The 16,718-nt window shown below is 39.5% G+C and overlaps 1 protein-coding gene across 5 annotated transcripts in view; it reads left to right on the forward strand.

The window, feature by feature from the left end:
• tle2b (TLE family member 2, transcriptional corepressor b) overlaps positions 1 to 16,718 on the forward strand; it is a 101,890-nt gene that overhangs the window by 22,520 nt on the left and 62,652 nt on the right. For all 5 annotated transcript variants that reach the window (XM_017304388.2, XM_008406949.3, XM_008406950.3 and 2 more), the window contains exons 3-4: positions 11,390 to 11,487; positions 11,972 to 12,035. In XM_017304388.2, the coding sequence (XP_017159877.1) occupies positions 11,390 to 11,487; positions 11,972 to 12,035 (162 nt within the window). The remainder of the gene's footprint in view (positions 1 to 11,389; positions 11,488 to 11,971; positions 12,036 to 16,718) is intronic.

Below are 16,718 nucleotides of genomic sequence, written 5' to 3' on the forward strand. Positions count from 1 at the left end.
AGCGTAGGCCAGTTGTTTTACAGAGGCCTTGATCTTGCTGCTATAATCAGATTTGGTTGTCAGTCTCTTTATATCTGCTACAAATGGGTCACTGGCCACTTTGCCTCACAGCCAGCCAGCCAGCCAAACAGCAAACCAATAAGCCAGCCAGCCAGCTATCACATAGAATTATGAATGACATTTTCACAAGAGGACGGCATGAGGAATCAATTATATGTACACAGAGAATGCTAATAAGCCAGCTGCTGGAAAAGTTGCAGGGAAACTGGGAGAGGTGGAAAACAAAGCAAGAAAGCAAAAATGTTTTAAGAGCCAAGAAAAGAGCTAAAAAAGAAATAAAAGATGGAAAGGGTTCCTTCAAAAAGCACTGCTGGAGGTGGAAAGTGAAATGAAAATGAATGAAGAAACGTGTGTGAACATTCCTCTGTTCTCCGCTTTAGAGGGGGTATCAGAGAGCTTCCTGCTGAGATGCTCTGCGTTTGTGATAAAGTTCAGTCTCAGACTGAGCCAACTCCAACAGATCGATAGACCCCCATCTCTCCCTTTCTGTCCCTACTTTGTATTTCTTCATTGGGTTTTTTTCTCCCAACTTTTTCTGCAGTTGTCCTTGGCCAGTATACCTTTTTTTGTGTTTCCATGAAATATAATCTGCAGATATATGTAAAGAAGCAGAGAACATATTTGTGTTAGTTCATTTTTTCATACAAATTGCTATATGCAAGTATAAATGCAGTAAATTATCAATTTAAGTCACTTTAAAATTATGGCACTGATGTTTCTCTTGCCTTCTAATTTTCTGAGCTCTCTGTTATTTCCTTCTGTCTCTTTCCAATTATGGTCGTAGACAATTAGATGGTTACATGCAAACACTGAACTTGACCTCCCAGGATCCCATTAACAAGCACATTTTATAACTCTTTGTGTTTTTACAGTTTGCCTTTAATGGTGTTTTTCATTCCTTAAGTCAACCAAAAACCAACAGAGCAATTCCATAACTCACTAAAATGATTTAAATCCTCTCACTACCACTGTGTTCATGTATTGACACGTTAGAGGTCACACTTTCAACAGTCATAACGTTACAACATAAAGTCTGAGAAAGAAAAATTTTGTATAATAATGGCAACAAGCTTTATAAAATATCAGCTTCGTATTTAAACTCTTTCAGTTGCTCAACTGGTATTGTGCATCAACATAAGATTTATGTGAATGTAGCACTTAATGGTCTTTATCAGATTAGGAGACTTTCTGGTTTGTTAAACAATTTTGCATTATGGAGTAAACAACTTCCATAAAATAACAATTCTTGAACAAATCTAAGCTGTAATGTTGAAAATATTAGATTATTTCTACTTGTCAACAGCCTCTGGTTCTTTACAATTACTATTAGCTTGTGACTTTGCTAAATAGCGTATCATGGTTAAATAAGTTAATTATTTGGAGCCAACAATTCAATGTTTAGTGGTTTAATCACACCTGGATGCTATGATTGAGCAGGTGGATGCCCAGGTTGAGTTGTGTTTTCTACAAGACATAAATAGTTTAAAATTTATGTCTATCTGTAATAAAAAAAAACAAAAAAACAAAGCCTTAATTTTCTGAAAAAAAGAAAAATTCTATTAGCTCCTTGTCATTGTTCTTCTCATCTTGTAAGCTGAATGCATCTTTACAAGCCTCAGTCTGTGACGAAACTATTAAAACAGAAAGCTTATGTTGAGATGTGTCTGCATGTTTAGTTCTATATGCACTAAGTCCAGATCATCACACGTCGGCAGTGAGTAGGCAAGAGGCACAGCTGCACAGTATATTCGGTTAAAACCTTTCTAACTCTTTCTGACTGCTTTGATACAGTATTCGGTTGGCTATCGTATTTCAAGTGTGATGCATTCACACTCTGCATGCCAGGAATATGTTTGACCAGTTGGATGGTCTGTAGCTGCCCTTGATAAACAACATATGTACATTTATAGTGGCTGAGATTGTAAAGCTCATGCATATGGAGGGGAAGTTTTAATGACGAAAGAGTCAGGAAAATTCATGTTAGTCTTAACTGTTATTGTCATGGCGATATTCAACAATACCATTGCAATTGTTTTTTCAAAGATTATGCAGCCTTGTAAGATGTTGTGATACATTGCGAATCTTCTATTTTCTTTATCTATCTTAAATTTAAGTATAACTGAACTGACGAGCCAGTTGTACTCTGCCAAAATCTGAAACTGATCTGGTTCTGTTAGGTCCAAATAATGTTTTCAGGACGTCACCAGTGTTCTTTCAGAACTGCAGACGTTGCTCAGAATCAGTGACTTGAGCATCCAGAGGTCGACTTTTACTTAAAAGAGAAGCTGGTCCGTCTTCACTCTCTGGTGGTATAGAGTTAAAACTGAGAGCTGGGTTGTGAGGAGTGTGGAGTTGTAATTGGTTCCCCTGGATTTTTTGTGGAGAGCGTTATCTGAACATTGAGTGTGTGCGTTTGTGTGAGGTGTGTTCTTGTTTAATTTTTCTGTGATTTTTCTTTTATGTCTCTGCCCCCTTAGTGCTTTGTGAGCATATAAATATTTGAATTAGCTTAGATGTGGGTAAATATTAATTGCAAAGTTCACTTGGGTTTTATGTGTGCACATTCTCTGTGAAGTGTAAAGTGCTGCAGTCGGTGTGTTACTATGCAGCTCCCTTTATGTTATAATCATGCAGCATCTTTCATTACTGGAAATGCTGCATCAAATGTCCATCAAAAACGAAATTTGATGGACTTTGCTGTGGATGAAACAGTAGTGGCATCTTACTTGCATACAGTATTAGACTTTAATTGTTCTAAAAGGATTTTTAAGGCTCTTGGTTCTTCTGGACCAGCATCTGTTGCATGTGTCGTTGTTACAGGTCCTTAATATTGTGCAAACTTTTTAGTACGCACATATATTTCTTTAGAGTAGCATGTGTGTGCATGCAGCCGTTAGTTTGTGTGCGTGTAATCGAGAGTGCAAGGTGAAGGGAAATCAGCAGTGATTTGTGTGGGTATGTACTCTGTGTGCCATCAACGACAATAAATAATGTCCTGCGTTGAACTCAACTGTTAGTGCGAATGTGCAAGCCTCGGTAGTCTGCCACGCCCTGCGTGTGTGTCGATGAGTGCATTGTGGATAAATTCAGATCACACCCACAGCCCTGTTGACAATATGTGTTTATGAATCAATAAATGATATACACCGTAAGGAGCTATGCTGTTGAATGAAAGGTTTCTTTCAATTTTCGATATCGTCACCTTCCTAAAACAATTGCCTAATTCTTTTTTTTTTTTTTTTTTTTTTTTGCCAAAAATAACTTTTGGAAAGAAAATATTTTTGAACTAGACTTTATTTGACATGTCTAAGACATTTGGTTGTAGGTCTGCAGGCTTTTATCTGTTCAGAAAAGTTTGTCATGTGAAGAAGAAATTCAAAACTTTTTCTCGTGAAGTGCCTTCCAGTTTAGTGTTTTCACATTTTGCCTTATTACATGTTTAATGTTTGTTATTGGGATGTTATGTCAGTAAATGGGGTTTTCTTATTCGTCTCCAAATAACACCGTGGGAATTGAAACTGAAACATTTTACTCTTCTTCTTCTGTGTAAAAAGACAGATTACATGTAGATCACACATCAACAACAACTTTCAGGTCTTGCTGCAGACTGTCAATTGGATTTTGATCTGCTGTGTTGTCTTTTGATACGTAGTGTTAATTTTATAAGACACGGTGCCTCAAAGATCAGTTTAGGTCTTATCTAAGAGTACCTTCTTCCACAATTTTTCTCCGTTTCCTACATGACCTGAAGCAAATGACAAGCAGTTCTTTCTTTTGACAATGGCTTTCTTCTTGCCTCTTGTTTATGAAGCACTGCAGTGAAAGGCAGTGAAATACTGACTCCCCGCTGCATTTCAAATGATGAGCATGGTAATTGCTTATGCTTTGCACCACAAAATAGAAAAATAAAATGTTTGCCTTCCCGAACGTACTTTGATTTTCACTTTTGATTGCTTTTGATCTAAAGAAAGTTAAATAATTTGATATAAAGAGGGGAAAAATGTTGAAGATCACTGTGTAGGGGTTGAAATTTGCAAAAAGGTTGGAAAACATTTTGTACTGTAGCAAAGCATCTCAAGCAGATATTTTGGTTGTTGAAGAAATAGTATTTAACCATTTCTTACTGAGTTAATTAAGTTACATTTTAAAAACAAGTGTTGCGTTTCTGAGACAAGTCAATTATAAGTTCCTTTTTTCCACACATACCGTACTTGTCTCCTTCTTTCTAAAGCTGTGTCAAGCAGTTTCTTTTCCCACCAACATTTAAGGTCGTAATGAAAGCCATGTGCGGTAAATAGCACAGCGCCTTGCTGTCACCTCCCAGAGATGACATTCTCCCCTCCTTTCCGTTGTCCTTGTCTTGTTTACATTTAATTTCACGGTGCATTTCAAAGGCAGCCCTTTTAGAGAGGCAAAAAGCCAAGGAACAACAATGCAGCCGCTGTGAGAGTCCACAGAACGGGCCAGAAGTCACAAACAACCAAGAAGTTCTGATCAGATATCGGTGGCTGCTTGGTGTAAGTCCTCTCTCCGTTTAAAAACAGGCCATTTTTTTTATCTTCAAATCCTGTTTGCTGTCGTCCTTTCTTTGTCGTGAAAAGAAATGATCAGAGCAGGGCTTGGATGCAGTCCAGACTCTCATTCCCTAATATGTTTGCCGCCTTGTGTCATGAGCTGCAGTGTAACTGGCTTTCTGACTGACTGGTAACTAACTAGGTAACATGTAGATTGACTACATTAACTAACGGCCGCCTTGCTGGACTTTTGGATTACTGGGTAGTTGTTGGCACGTTAGATGACTGAGTGTTGGCGTGTATTTGCCCATTGAAAGCGAGAGCCATAAACTGTAAATAGGGTTTGCTTTCTTAAATTGTGATAAACCCCCTCCCCTTTTTTTTTCTTATCCAGCCCGTTGAATGGTTTGTGAAATTGTAGGGAAAGCGTGCTCACACTATTTTGGCTTCAAAAAAATGTTGGCTGACTTGGAGTCCCATTCGCCTCTTCTGCCTTTCTTCTGTCTGTCAGAGTCTAAATCAATGAGCTGTTGCTTATGTTCGTTGCTGCACACATCAGCAGACGCACACACTTGGAGACATGTGCTCAAGGGGTACTGACACTCTTCTTCCTCACTTGGCATTTTTTCATGTCTTTTTTTTTACCCCCTAAATATTTCACCATGCAATTATTATTTAATACACAGAATCCAAATGCGTCTTGGCTTGTTTCAGAGCGATACAAGGAGAGGAAAGAGACTAAGAGGGAGAAGTGTGAAAGGAAAAGAAAACAAGGTAGAGCTGCAACAGAGAGGGCATGAGAAAGGAGGGGGGGAAAGAAAATTTGTGGGCGTTTTTGCTTGAGTGAATACATCCCTGCTCAGACATGTCATCTTATACCGTGTGAATGCTGATGTGTTGGTAGAAAGCGTGCCAGGGGCTAACCAGATTGACGGAGATGACAAACCGACAGATAGAATCGTGTCTTTTCCAATAACTCCCAGATGTGCATCTGTTTCACAGTTGCAGCCTCGTTTCTGAAGCCACCGTCAGTCGTGGAAAAACTGTCTGCAGCTAACGGAGAAGTACTTCCATTTAAATGCAAGACACAAGTATAGATGGGAACAAAAGCCTGAAGCATGACTGGAGATAATTGAGGCAATCAGCAAATACTGCTGCCACACTGGACCGAGGTGGAGTAATCTGTTTCTTAAATTTAAGATTTTTTTTTTTCAGTTTTTTTTTTTTTTTGATTATTTATTTTTAGTGATGATCTCCAAGTCTTTGAGGTCAGAAGACTTTCATCCCATCGCCCTAATCTTTAGCTTCTTTCACAGTTTATCCTTGCAGATTCAAACCAGACCTCCGGTTGGAGCACTCCTCAACAATAATATAATGCCAGAAAGAAGAAATGTTCTGGTAAAATCAAAAGAATACCATAGAGCTGTGAATAATTTTATCTTCAGCGGTATATGTTGCAGACTTTGCTAAGCGAAGGGCACAATCAAATACTTTAGACCTGCATTCATGAGTAACCCGTCATTGTATTCCACCCCCACATCTAGAACTACGTACTGAATGTCTATTATCCAACCATTTATTCATTTACCCATTATCAAACAGTGCTGCTCTCATTACGTTTTGACACCTGTTGAATGGGGCTCGACAGTATGCATTCACTTGCACTTGGAAATCTGACGTTTACAAATTTTCTCAAATTTTATGACGCATCTTGCTCTGTAATTTTAACATAAAAAAGTCACTCTTATTTTGTGTTTGAGTTATGTAATTCCACTGCCTATAACTAGTTGCTGGAAATCCTGGTCCTCACACGCAAAATGACTCCCAAGTTATTTTATTCAACATGTTTCTTCATATTGACTGGCTACGTGAACAGTGAGGAAACACAGCAGCAACTCATTTTGTTTATGGATCTAGACAAAGTGAAGACAACTTCCTGAATTTAAAACCGATCGTCAGAACGGTGGGAGAAAGTGGATTTTAAGTGGCTTTGAATGTCGGATAGTTGCTGATGCTACACTAAAATACTCAGACAGGGTAAATATTTTAGAAACTGCTGATCTGCTGGGATTTTCACACACAACCTTCTCTTGGCTTTGTTTGGAATTAACTTTAAATAAAGGGAAAGCTGTACGGCAGGCGGTATTTACACAGATAACAATCCTTGGTGATGTCAAAGAAGAATGGGCTGCTTGGTTCAAGAAGATGGAACAATAACAGTAGTTCAATTAACCAAACATTAAAATCAAAGATTACTAAATATCATCACAGAAACGCAACACGTCAAATCTTGAAACAGCTGGAGAAGATGACTCCAGAACAAAAGAAACTGAGGGTGTAATTCACACAAGGTTAACAGAGGTGGACGATAGCAGACTGTAAAAATGTTGTCTTGATATCTGTGCTGATATTCAGATGGTAGGGTTAAAATATGGAGTAAACGAGATGCTCCATCCTGCTGTGTTCAGGCTGGTGGTGGTAGTGTGATGGTGTGAGGCTTATTTTCTTGGACCACATTTGTCCTCCTAGTGCTAATTCACCATCGTTTACATTCAACACCTGAAACACTTGGCAGAAGAGTGATCTTTCTTGGACCTTTGTGACATCTTTACTGGTGCCTTGACTGATTCTCACAAAACAGAGATGAAGCGCAACCAAACAGCAATTGTTTATGATGTACAAATGGCATTACTTACCATCACCTCAACCTTTGTAAATACTGGACATCTTCATATCTATGCACACGTAGCTTATGTATCTTATGGATTGGTTTTGAATACATGAGAAGGTGCCCTTGATTATTTAAAATGGCCTAATTTAATACCAACTCTGGATACAAGTCTTTTATCCTGGAAGATGGAGCTCAGAGTGAATGGGAAATGCATTTTTTTCTGCCCAAGAACTCTCCAAGTTTTCTTTTTTTCTTTTTTATGGGATTTTTCATTTCCTTTTTGCACTCCCACTGCCTTATTGCCTCTGGGTCAATGGAACTCATTCAGAAAGGTACAACTTGCAAATTAAAAATGATAAATTTTTTGAGTTTTTTTTTTTTTTCTTGTGTCCAGCTGATGAAAGGAATTAAAATCTCTCTCATCGGAGCACCATGCAATCTGCCGTGTTGACACCAACGGTTGCAAATCACAAATCTCTTGTATAATCATGATCTGTGACTATGGGCTTTGTTATACGATTTGGTGCTGCTGATGTAACCCGCCAGCAGCGCTCTGTTCGTGTGCATTCGCGTGGTTGCCGTTGGTAAGTGCGTGACGGCAGATGGTGGGAGCGGTATTACCACAGGCCGATGGACAGTGCACAGGGTGAGCAGGCTGTGTTGACTACAGCAAAGACATTCTCTGTCTGTTTCTCTCCCGCTCTCTCCATCCCCTCGCCCTCTTCCTTCTGTGTCAGTTGAATGAATGGCTGGCTATCTTTCTCAGTCAGCAGCCACACTACTCTTTCATCATCTGTCTTTCTGCTTGTGCATTCATTCCTCTGAAAGAATGTCAGACTGGTCCATCACTCCCTACATCCATCCGTCCATCTGTCAGATGGGTATCCATCTCTTCTCTGACTTTTCCTCCCTTTCAATCCGTCCGTGCACCCCCACCCCTCTGAGGTTTTTGGTGTGTTTCCATGTGCTTAAAGTGTGAATGTGCATGTGCAGTGGTGCATGTTTGTTTGTTGATGCATTTTTCAATGTTCTTATGGCCGTGTGTGTGTGTTTATGTGTGCTAGATCAGTATCTATCCCCTCGTCCTTCCCTCCACCCCTTCTTGCTTGAATGGGTGTGTGTGGTGTGAATCAAGGTCAGTGGGGATCTACTGGCAGACGCTAACCCTCCACCCTGCCCCGCCCCGCCCCAGCCCACCCCTCCTTCCCATAGACTCACAGACAGAGGGTTTGTGTGCATGGTGTCCATCCAGCCATCTAGACGTCCCTGCTTTGCCTGCCTCAGCTCAGTTTAGCTCGGGCTCAGCTCGGCGGATTAATTACTGGGGAACCCATGGCGGCTCTGACCTCCGCCATCGGACTAATTGAAATCTAATTGAATTGTGCTTGTCTCAACTAATGAAACCCCGCCACCGAAATCACCAGTCTTTTAGCCTTAGCTGCGAACCGATAACCACCCTGCCGGGGCGTACAGACGGCATTGTCCCGCTCAGCTAAAGTATGAAATCATGTTGGAAGTTAACTATATTCGGGTTTATCAGTAAATGAGACCTCACTAACTGGGCTTAATTTCTTCAGTTCTGTTAGCTCAGTGGATATATTTGTAAGCTGAGGGGAATTAAGTGGTGTTGTGATGCTGTGAGTTTTACCAGATGCTTTCCCATCATAATGTTGAATTATCAGAAAACTTTTAATTGTCTTATGTGGCATCACGGTAACTCTGGGGGTAGCTTGAAATGTTATCCACCAGATGACTCTCCTGACTTAAAGCTGCAGTATAAAAAATATGTTTTTTTTCATATTTTTTAAAACTGTCACTATGTCTTGACATTATATTATGAAACTGATAATTTGTGAAGAAAGTGAACTCCTCTGCCTCCTCCCTGTGGTTCTACTGCCATCTGCAGAAATACGCTACTAACTCAGAAACAGCCAATCAGAGCCAGGAAGAGGATCTTAGCACTGTCAATCATTCTCACATCCCCAGGGCTGTCTGATATGCTACAGCTAGTTACCCACACCAGAGCCTGCTATAAATGCGCAGATGAGTTAGCTTAGCCATCGATAATGGCGGATTAACAATCTCTCTTTAACTGTAAATTGATTCTCCACCGTTAACAGATTGACCAGTGTATAAATGAGGGTGACTGACGGCAGTAATATTGTCCTCCTGTATGTTTAGTTTGATGACATTAATTAATATTTCATTAATTATTAATTGAACTGTAAAAGAGAAAAGGGCTTCTCTAAGAAAGCTTGTTTATCTTTAACTTCTGTAAATAAAGGCTAATGATAAGTAGGTGCTGCAAAATATTATGAAATGGGACTAGAGCTCTCTGTGACCTTTGGTATTTTTGACTATCAGCTGGAATATCTTATTGGCAGGCAACTGCAAGAATTGGGTTCTTAACAACCTTTTATTAATGAGTACACTGAAACTTTACTGCAACTTTTACTGATGAGTTTGTACATCATTAACTCAATATTCTGTACCAGTCTTTAGGAGCCATTTAGGATAAGCTGATACACAGTGGATGGTGCCAACGCATCTTCAAAACAGGAAAGTTAAAAATGCATATGTAAGATATTTTATTAGTAATTTCTTTCTGCAGTTCTATTTTGTAATAGGAAAGTATTGCAATATTTAAACCCACAATTTAGCAAGATATGTAAATCAGAGCTAGACCAGACATATTTTGTCTTTACAGAATTATACTGTTGAAAATATAAACAAGGGCACGGGCACAATTCAACCTTTTAGTGGACTGTAAATCTATAAAAAAAAAGAGTTACCTGTTTGCTACACTTGCAGTGGAGATGAAGATGGTCCATTCAGGAAAGCAGAACTGCATCAAACTTTAATGTAGAACAGCAGAAAAAAAATTAAAAAAAGCAAATATTGATCGCCCCCCCCCCCGGCATGTGCCTGGTTGGCAAAGTAGCACAATTGGGCATGAGTTGGCATCCCTTTGTCCAGTAGGTGGCAGCAAACTACCTCCAATATATTGCTTTGTCTGTCTTGAATATTGCTCAACCGGACTTGGTAATTTACATAATCCACCTTGGTTATGTGGTATTTTATATTATTAATTATGAACAGAGTTTAGTTATATGTTTTGAGATCGAGAAAATTAATTCCTACTACCTCCTAAGGAAGATGAGGAACTAATAACGTGAATAATGACCAGCTCTTATCCATTTAATGAATAGTAGAGCTACACAATGTAGCAGGAATATACGGTCTTTATGGTGTTATTATTTATGTGACTATGGTCAGTTCGAAATAAAATATTTGTTGCATCCTTTCAAAAAGACAAATCAAACCAGCCTTGAAAAGGCATGACAGTGATGCAAACTGCATGCACAAAATTTGTAGAGTCAACATGAAAGTTAATATTATAAGTCTCACGAGGCAGCAAAATTAACCAAACTGAAAAGAAAGGAAGAGGGGAAAAAAAACGACAACATAGAAACACGTCCTCTGAGAGCAACCTATTCTGCTCGCTCCAGCTCCAAAGAAAACAAGCACAGCATCAAAAGCATCAACGCCGCCCGTGTTTCTCCACCGTCATGGAGACTATGGAGGAGGCGGGCTGCTGTCAGCGGCGCTTTAGAGAGACACGGATGGCGGGTGGTGCTGGACCTCCTGGGAGTTGCTTGTTTTGTTGGGCCTTCTTTAGCTTTTAGCAGGTGAGAGATGGTGCCGTGATTGTCTTGAGTTATTCATTTGATGTTTCTTCCCTTCTCGGCTTCTTGTTGGCTTGAATATATTAGCAGCACGGCAGAGTAGAGGGGATGCTAATGTAGAACCGAGAGAGGGAAGAGGAAGAAAGAATGGAGCGAGTGGAGGGAAGGAGTCGGTCATTAGGGGAGGAGGAGAGAGAGGCAGAGGACAAGGCTTTATGATGTGTGGGAAGAGGAAGTGACCTTCCCTCTCACTTTCATCTTGGCTCTTTTCTCCTCTTGCCACACAGATGCACAAGCACTCACACACACACACACACAGCTTTCCTCACCAGTGCAGCATGAAGTGGGTGTTACAATCTCCTTACGAACAGCCTATCACACACACACACAAAGAGAGAGATGTGTGTGTGTTCGTCATCCATTCATTTTTTGTTTTTTTTTGTCTTTCACCTGTGCAGGTCCCCTTGCAGCCTGGCCAGTCTTTTAAGTTCACAGTCCTGGAAACCCTGGACAGAATCAAGGAGGAATTCCAGTTCCTCCAGGCTCAGTATCACAGGTACGGTTACACATGCACCACAAATGCAAACATGCATAGAAATAGACGCAGGGAAGTAATTGGGTGAAAGGAAGGTCATGTCCTGGACATGTCGCTGCCCCATCACAGGGCAAAGCAGAAACATACGGGACAAACAACCATTTACACAAAGACGGATGAGAAGAGCTTGTTGTTCTTACTTTAATTTATTGTCAACATGCAGCGAATTTGAAACATTTGAGAATTAAGCAGGTATTTTTTTCTGGACCCATTCAGGTGGGTTACATAGTACCCCATTGGGGCACACATCATTACACAGACCTCTGATGAGAATTTCATCTATGAAGTTGATTTAATCCCCACAAGACAAACTTCGGTATCCAGAAGTCATCATTTGATAACTTAAAAAGAAAACGTTAAATAGGAGAGACTCCTGTAATATCTTCTGTGGAATTTATAATCTATTTTATAAGGTGGAAATAAAAAATTTAATTTTGTTGTGCAGCCTGAAGCTGGAATGTGAGAAGCTGGCCAGTGAGAAGACGGAGATGCAGAGGCACTACATCATGGTGAGTCCTGCCTCACTTCTGGTGGAGTTGTTTAGATTGCGTTTGTTTAAGAAAAATCTAAAGTCCTCTGACAGAAAAACAGACTAAATTCTAATTATCTAGCACAACCAATGTTTTGTCAAAGGTTTTGTGGGGAGACTGAACTAGTCTCCCCACAAGGGGATGAAACTTTTGATTACTGTAGATCCAGGAAACGTATAAAGGTTAAGAACTAGATTTAGTGGCTCCTGGTTGATGTAGGATTTTATACATTTACATTTATCTGTTATTTTAAATGTTTTGTTTAAACGAAGCATCTGCCAGTATTATAGACGGCATACAGCTTCCAAAAGTTGTGGAAATGAAAGTTTTCATTTCCTCTACTTGCATTGGTTTCATTTTCGTTTCTCGTCGTACTCATTTCTCCTTCAAACCTTCTACACGCACATTTCAGTCTGTATCTAAGGCTCTTGTTCTCTTCTCCTGAACTAACAACCTGAGCTCTCCGAGTCGGATCGTCTAAGCGACTAAGGGCTCACTTCCGTCATAAGCCTTCGTCTGTGGTACAAAACCCACACCGAGCCAACCAGAATACGATATGCACCATCTGCTAAGCTGCTCGCATTTCATAAACCTGGGAGAGCAGGCAGGATCAGGGCTGTAAGCTAGATAGACACAGATGGATAGACAGAATGAGGGAAATGCAGACAGGCACATGGATAGGAGGAGAGCGTGTGGAAGAAAGGAAGCGGACAAGAGAAACGGCAGTCAGACAAAATGATGGAGAGTCCTGCTGAGAAGCAGGAGATCAAATGACAAATTACTCGCATACGCGGAAAATCACAGCATGCTCATTTGTGTACATCTAAATAGACCATTGTTTTAATCCATATAAGGTCTTTAACAGTAGGAAATTTGACAGATAAGTGTAAAATTAATGTTACTTAATGCTGTATTTCTCTACTAGGTCAAACATGAAACATAAGCTACATTATTTTCAACAAATTATCTTCTGCTATGTTGCTACTTAACGCTGTCAGCATGTTGTTGAATATAATCAGCACTCTGTACTTTTTATATTTTAAAAACCAGCTCTTGGATATGTTCATTCTCCTTCAGAATGAACATTTTTTTAGACTAAATTCAGAATAAACAAGTGTTACTATGCCAACACACTTCAGGTCGCTGTATATGGGATTTAATTAATAACTTTGATACTCTTTTCTTTTTTGTTTTCTCAGACAAATACATACTTTCACCCTGTCTCCCTTGTGTGACTTCCTGCTGGTGGAGCATCAGCTTTGCTCTGCAAAACTTGATTACATAAACAGATTTTGTTTATAATCTGTTGCAATTGTGCCAAAATCTTTTGAGTGATGTAAGCATATTACAATAGCACAATGATTACAATCAGTGCTAACTGAGCACTCAAAAAACCCCTACAAGATTGCAAAAAACAATACATTTGGTGTTCTTTGCGGTCCAGTGACTTATATTAAATTTGTTGGTGTAGCTTTACATGTTCAGCTCGGAAAGTGAGATGCAAAAATTATAATTTTTTTTAAAGAGTTTCTGAGGTAAAGACGTTGCACAACCAGAACTAAATTTGTATTTCGAGACACACGGGGAGGAGTACTCCCTGAGTGTTTTTTGTAGAGTTGAGTTTGGAAAAGGCCTGTACTTATCTTCAGAAAAAGATGCAACATTTTCAGCTTTTTTGATTGTTTTTGCGGTTAGGCTAATTTTTGGTAAAATCGGTTCAGACTGCATCCAATGCACTCAACTGCATGGATAGTTAATCCACTTTATATTTTACCTTATTGTCTCCTTCATTATGAATACAACTTTAGATGTTGACCAGCATTGCAAATTGTTGTTCAGCAATTATACAAAGTGTGTTTTTATAAGAAGAATGTTTTTCCCCATTTATTACAGAGGATAAGAATGTGTGTGTGTATGTGTATATGTATATATATATATATATATATATATATATATATATATATATATATGTCAATAAAAACAGATCAATTTAGTTAGAAAATGAATACTCCTTTTACATTATTTATTATCCTTTTCGGAAATGCTGTGAGAACTAAACTTATAGGTTGAATGACAATTTTACACTGAAATATAAATACTTTTTGGTCTAACTATGTTCCAAGTTTAATCTGTCATTCAATTGTTACACTTGTGAAATTGGTTGAAATAATTAAAATACATTAAAATGAAATTCAGTGCCCACATGCTTAAGTGTCAACTTGTCAATACATTCCCATCTGCGGTAATTTATTTTTCATTATTTCTTGTTGTTACTCACCACATCCTTAGTTTAAAAAGCAGGAAATAACAGTTCAGAACTGATTTTCTGCAGCAGAGGAAGACCCGTGTCTCCGGTACTCTCTATTTTAACCGAGGGTTTTGCCAAATTGCTATGTGGAACAAGTGGTCTAGACAAACATCCACCTCCTGCGCTATAAATCCTCTGCGTCCGAAATTATGCAATGAAGAAAAATCAAATTTCTCTGTTTTTCCACTGTAATAGTTGCCCGCTGTCATCGGGTCAAACTGTTTATGATAATATATTAAAGGTCTCGGCCTCTGTGACCAGTGCTCCGGTGGTAAATGCTGCATCTTTAGGTTCATTGGAGGGCTGTAATAGCTCCCCATGGCAGGAGGTCATGGAGCTGGAGATGCTGATGACATATTCATGTAGGTTAGCATGGCAGACGTTTAGAACCCCAGGCTGTATTACTTGAACAAGGGCTCACTGTGGCGCACTGGATGGTTAACACACTGCTCTGCTACTTCATAGGCATGGCTTCAAAATGAGAGGGAGGGAAATAAAATGAGAGAGAAGAGAGGAGCTCAAAGGGAAAGATAGCTGCAGAGAAGAAAAAAAAAACGACAGTGTCAGACAGAAAAAGAGGGAGCTTCTGAGGGACAGAGAGAAGGGTACAAAGAAGAGATAAAAAGGAATAGAGGAAACTGACTGAGATGACTAAGATATACGGAAGGAAGAAGTGAGAGTGAAAAATGCAGAGAAAGAATGAGAGAAGAAGTAAAAAAAAAAAGATATCAGGGGACTGAGAGAGGATGGAGGGAGGAATAAAAGGATTCTGCAGATGGATGAGATGGAGAGAACGCAACACAGAGAGCAAGAGAAAGAGATAGCTGTGTGTGAGTGTGGGGGTGCGCGAACTAAAAGAGAGAAAGAGAGATGGTGCATGCACAGACACGTAAATAATGTGAAGCAACAACGGACTCGCTGCGCCCACAGAGGAGATAACCCAGAAGGCTATATTTAGCTCGTTAGGCCTGTCATCCACTGAGGCCTGTTTCCACAGGCTGGGGGTCTGCTCACCACGCTGCACTGCTTCTGCTTTTACTATTCATCACCGCTAAGCTCCTAAATATACGGTGCCAGAACGTGGAGACATGGTTTCATATGGTTATGTGCAGCTGATGCATACGAGTGTTTTTATGTAAGCCTAACCAGCTAGCTCCTAGGACGATATGAGCAATAGTAAAAATACATTTTGCATGTAAAGTGGTTGATTATAATGAGGTATACAGAAGAGTTTGTATACAGAAGAGTTTGAAGATCTGGATGATTTTTTTTCTTTTTCCTACCTGCAGTTTGTGTCGTTTATTTTCTGCTCTAATCTTGATTGTTTCCGGTTGAAAAGATCGGCTTGCATATTTTCCCCTGATATCCAACAACTCTTCTTCCCTTCCTCTGTAAAATTTAAAAATAACTGTACTCATCACAAACAAAACAGTGTTTTGAGCTAGTTTGGCGTAACATTTAAACCCCAAACATGTACACAAGATGTTCCTTCAAGGAATCAAGCGTGTGCCGGTGTGACCGCAGCACCCTCTTGCTTTAGGAAACCAGCGATGGTGCTTTGCTCTGTTCAAATTTGGTTCTGTCAGGGAAAGTTTAATTACTGTTTTGGTTTTCCAAAGAGCACATTGATGGCACATAATTGCAACACAAAAACATCTCTTTCCATAAATGTTTGACATTCCCACTGATTTCCTGTAGATGACTGCAGTGCTTGGAGAAATTTTGTCAACACAAATCTCATTATTCCTGAAATTTGTTGTCTTTATATCATCAGTCTAGCATATAAAGCTTTATAATGTTGATATATGCTACCAGAATAACATTTCTGACTGCTTGATCAGTGATTGTAAACGGCAGGAGTTGCATTTTTTCAAGCTGAATGTATAAACACCTGTTGGGGACAGTCCTGTTTTTGCTTTTGGATGAGTCTGTCAGCATTTATAAATCAGCTGACGTGAATGACGTGTTGACCTACATTCACTGTATGACAGCCAATGAAAATGTGAACAAAACTGAGACGATAACGATCTTCTGTTATTGGCTTTGTGATTTTATTTCAATATTGCTGGAAGCTTACTGCAGCTATTGTTCTTTTTCAGGATTTTTGAACAACTTAAAACATTCAGTTGGTCGGTGATCACCATAAGCTACACTAAAGCTCCTGAAAAAATATTTTTTATTACCTCTAAGCTGGGGCTCCTGCAGTTTTTTACTTATGCCAGGGGTGATGCTTTTGCAATAATAACAGGAAGATGTTATAAGTAAACCTTTGCTCTGGTTTAGTGCTGCTATTGGTTTGTGCAACACCCCCCTCCCTCTTCCCTCCCCCCCCCAAAAAAAACAAAAAAAAAACA

The sequence above is a fragment of the Poecilia reticulata genome, chromosome 4, assembly GCF_904066995.2.
Source record: "Poecilia reticulata chromosome 4, P_reticulata-male-v2, whole genome shotgun sequence".
Taxonomy (NCBI): domain Eukaryota; kingdom Metazoa; phylum Chordata; class Actinopteri; order Cyprinodontiformes; family Poeciliidae; genus Poecilia; species Poecilia reticulata.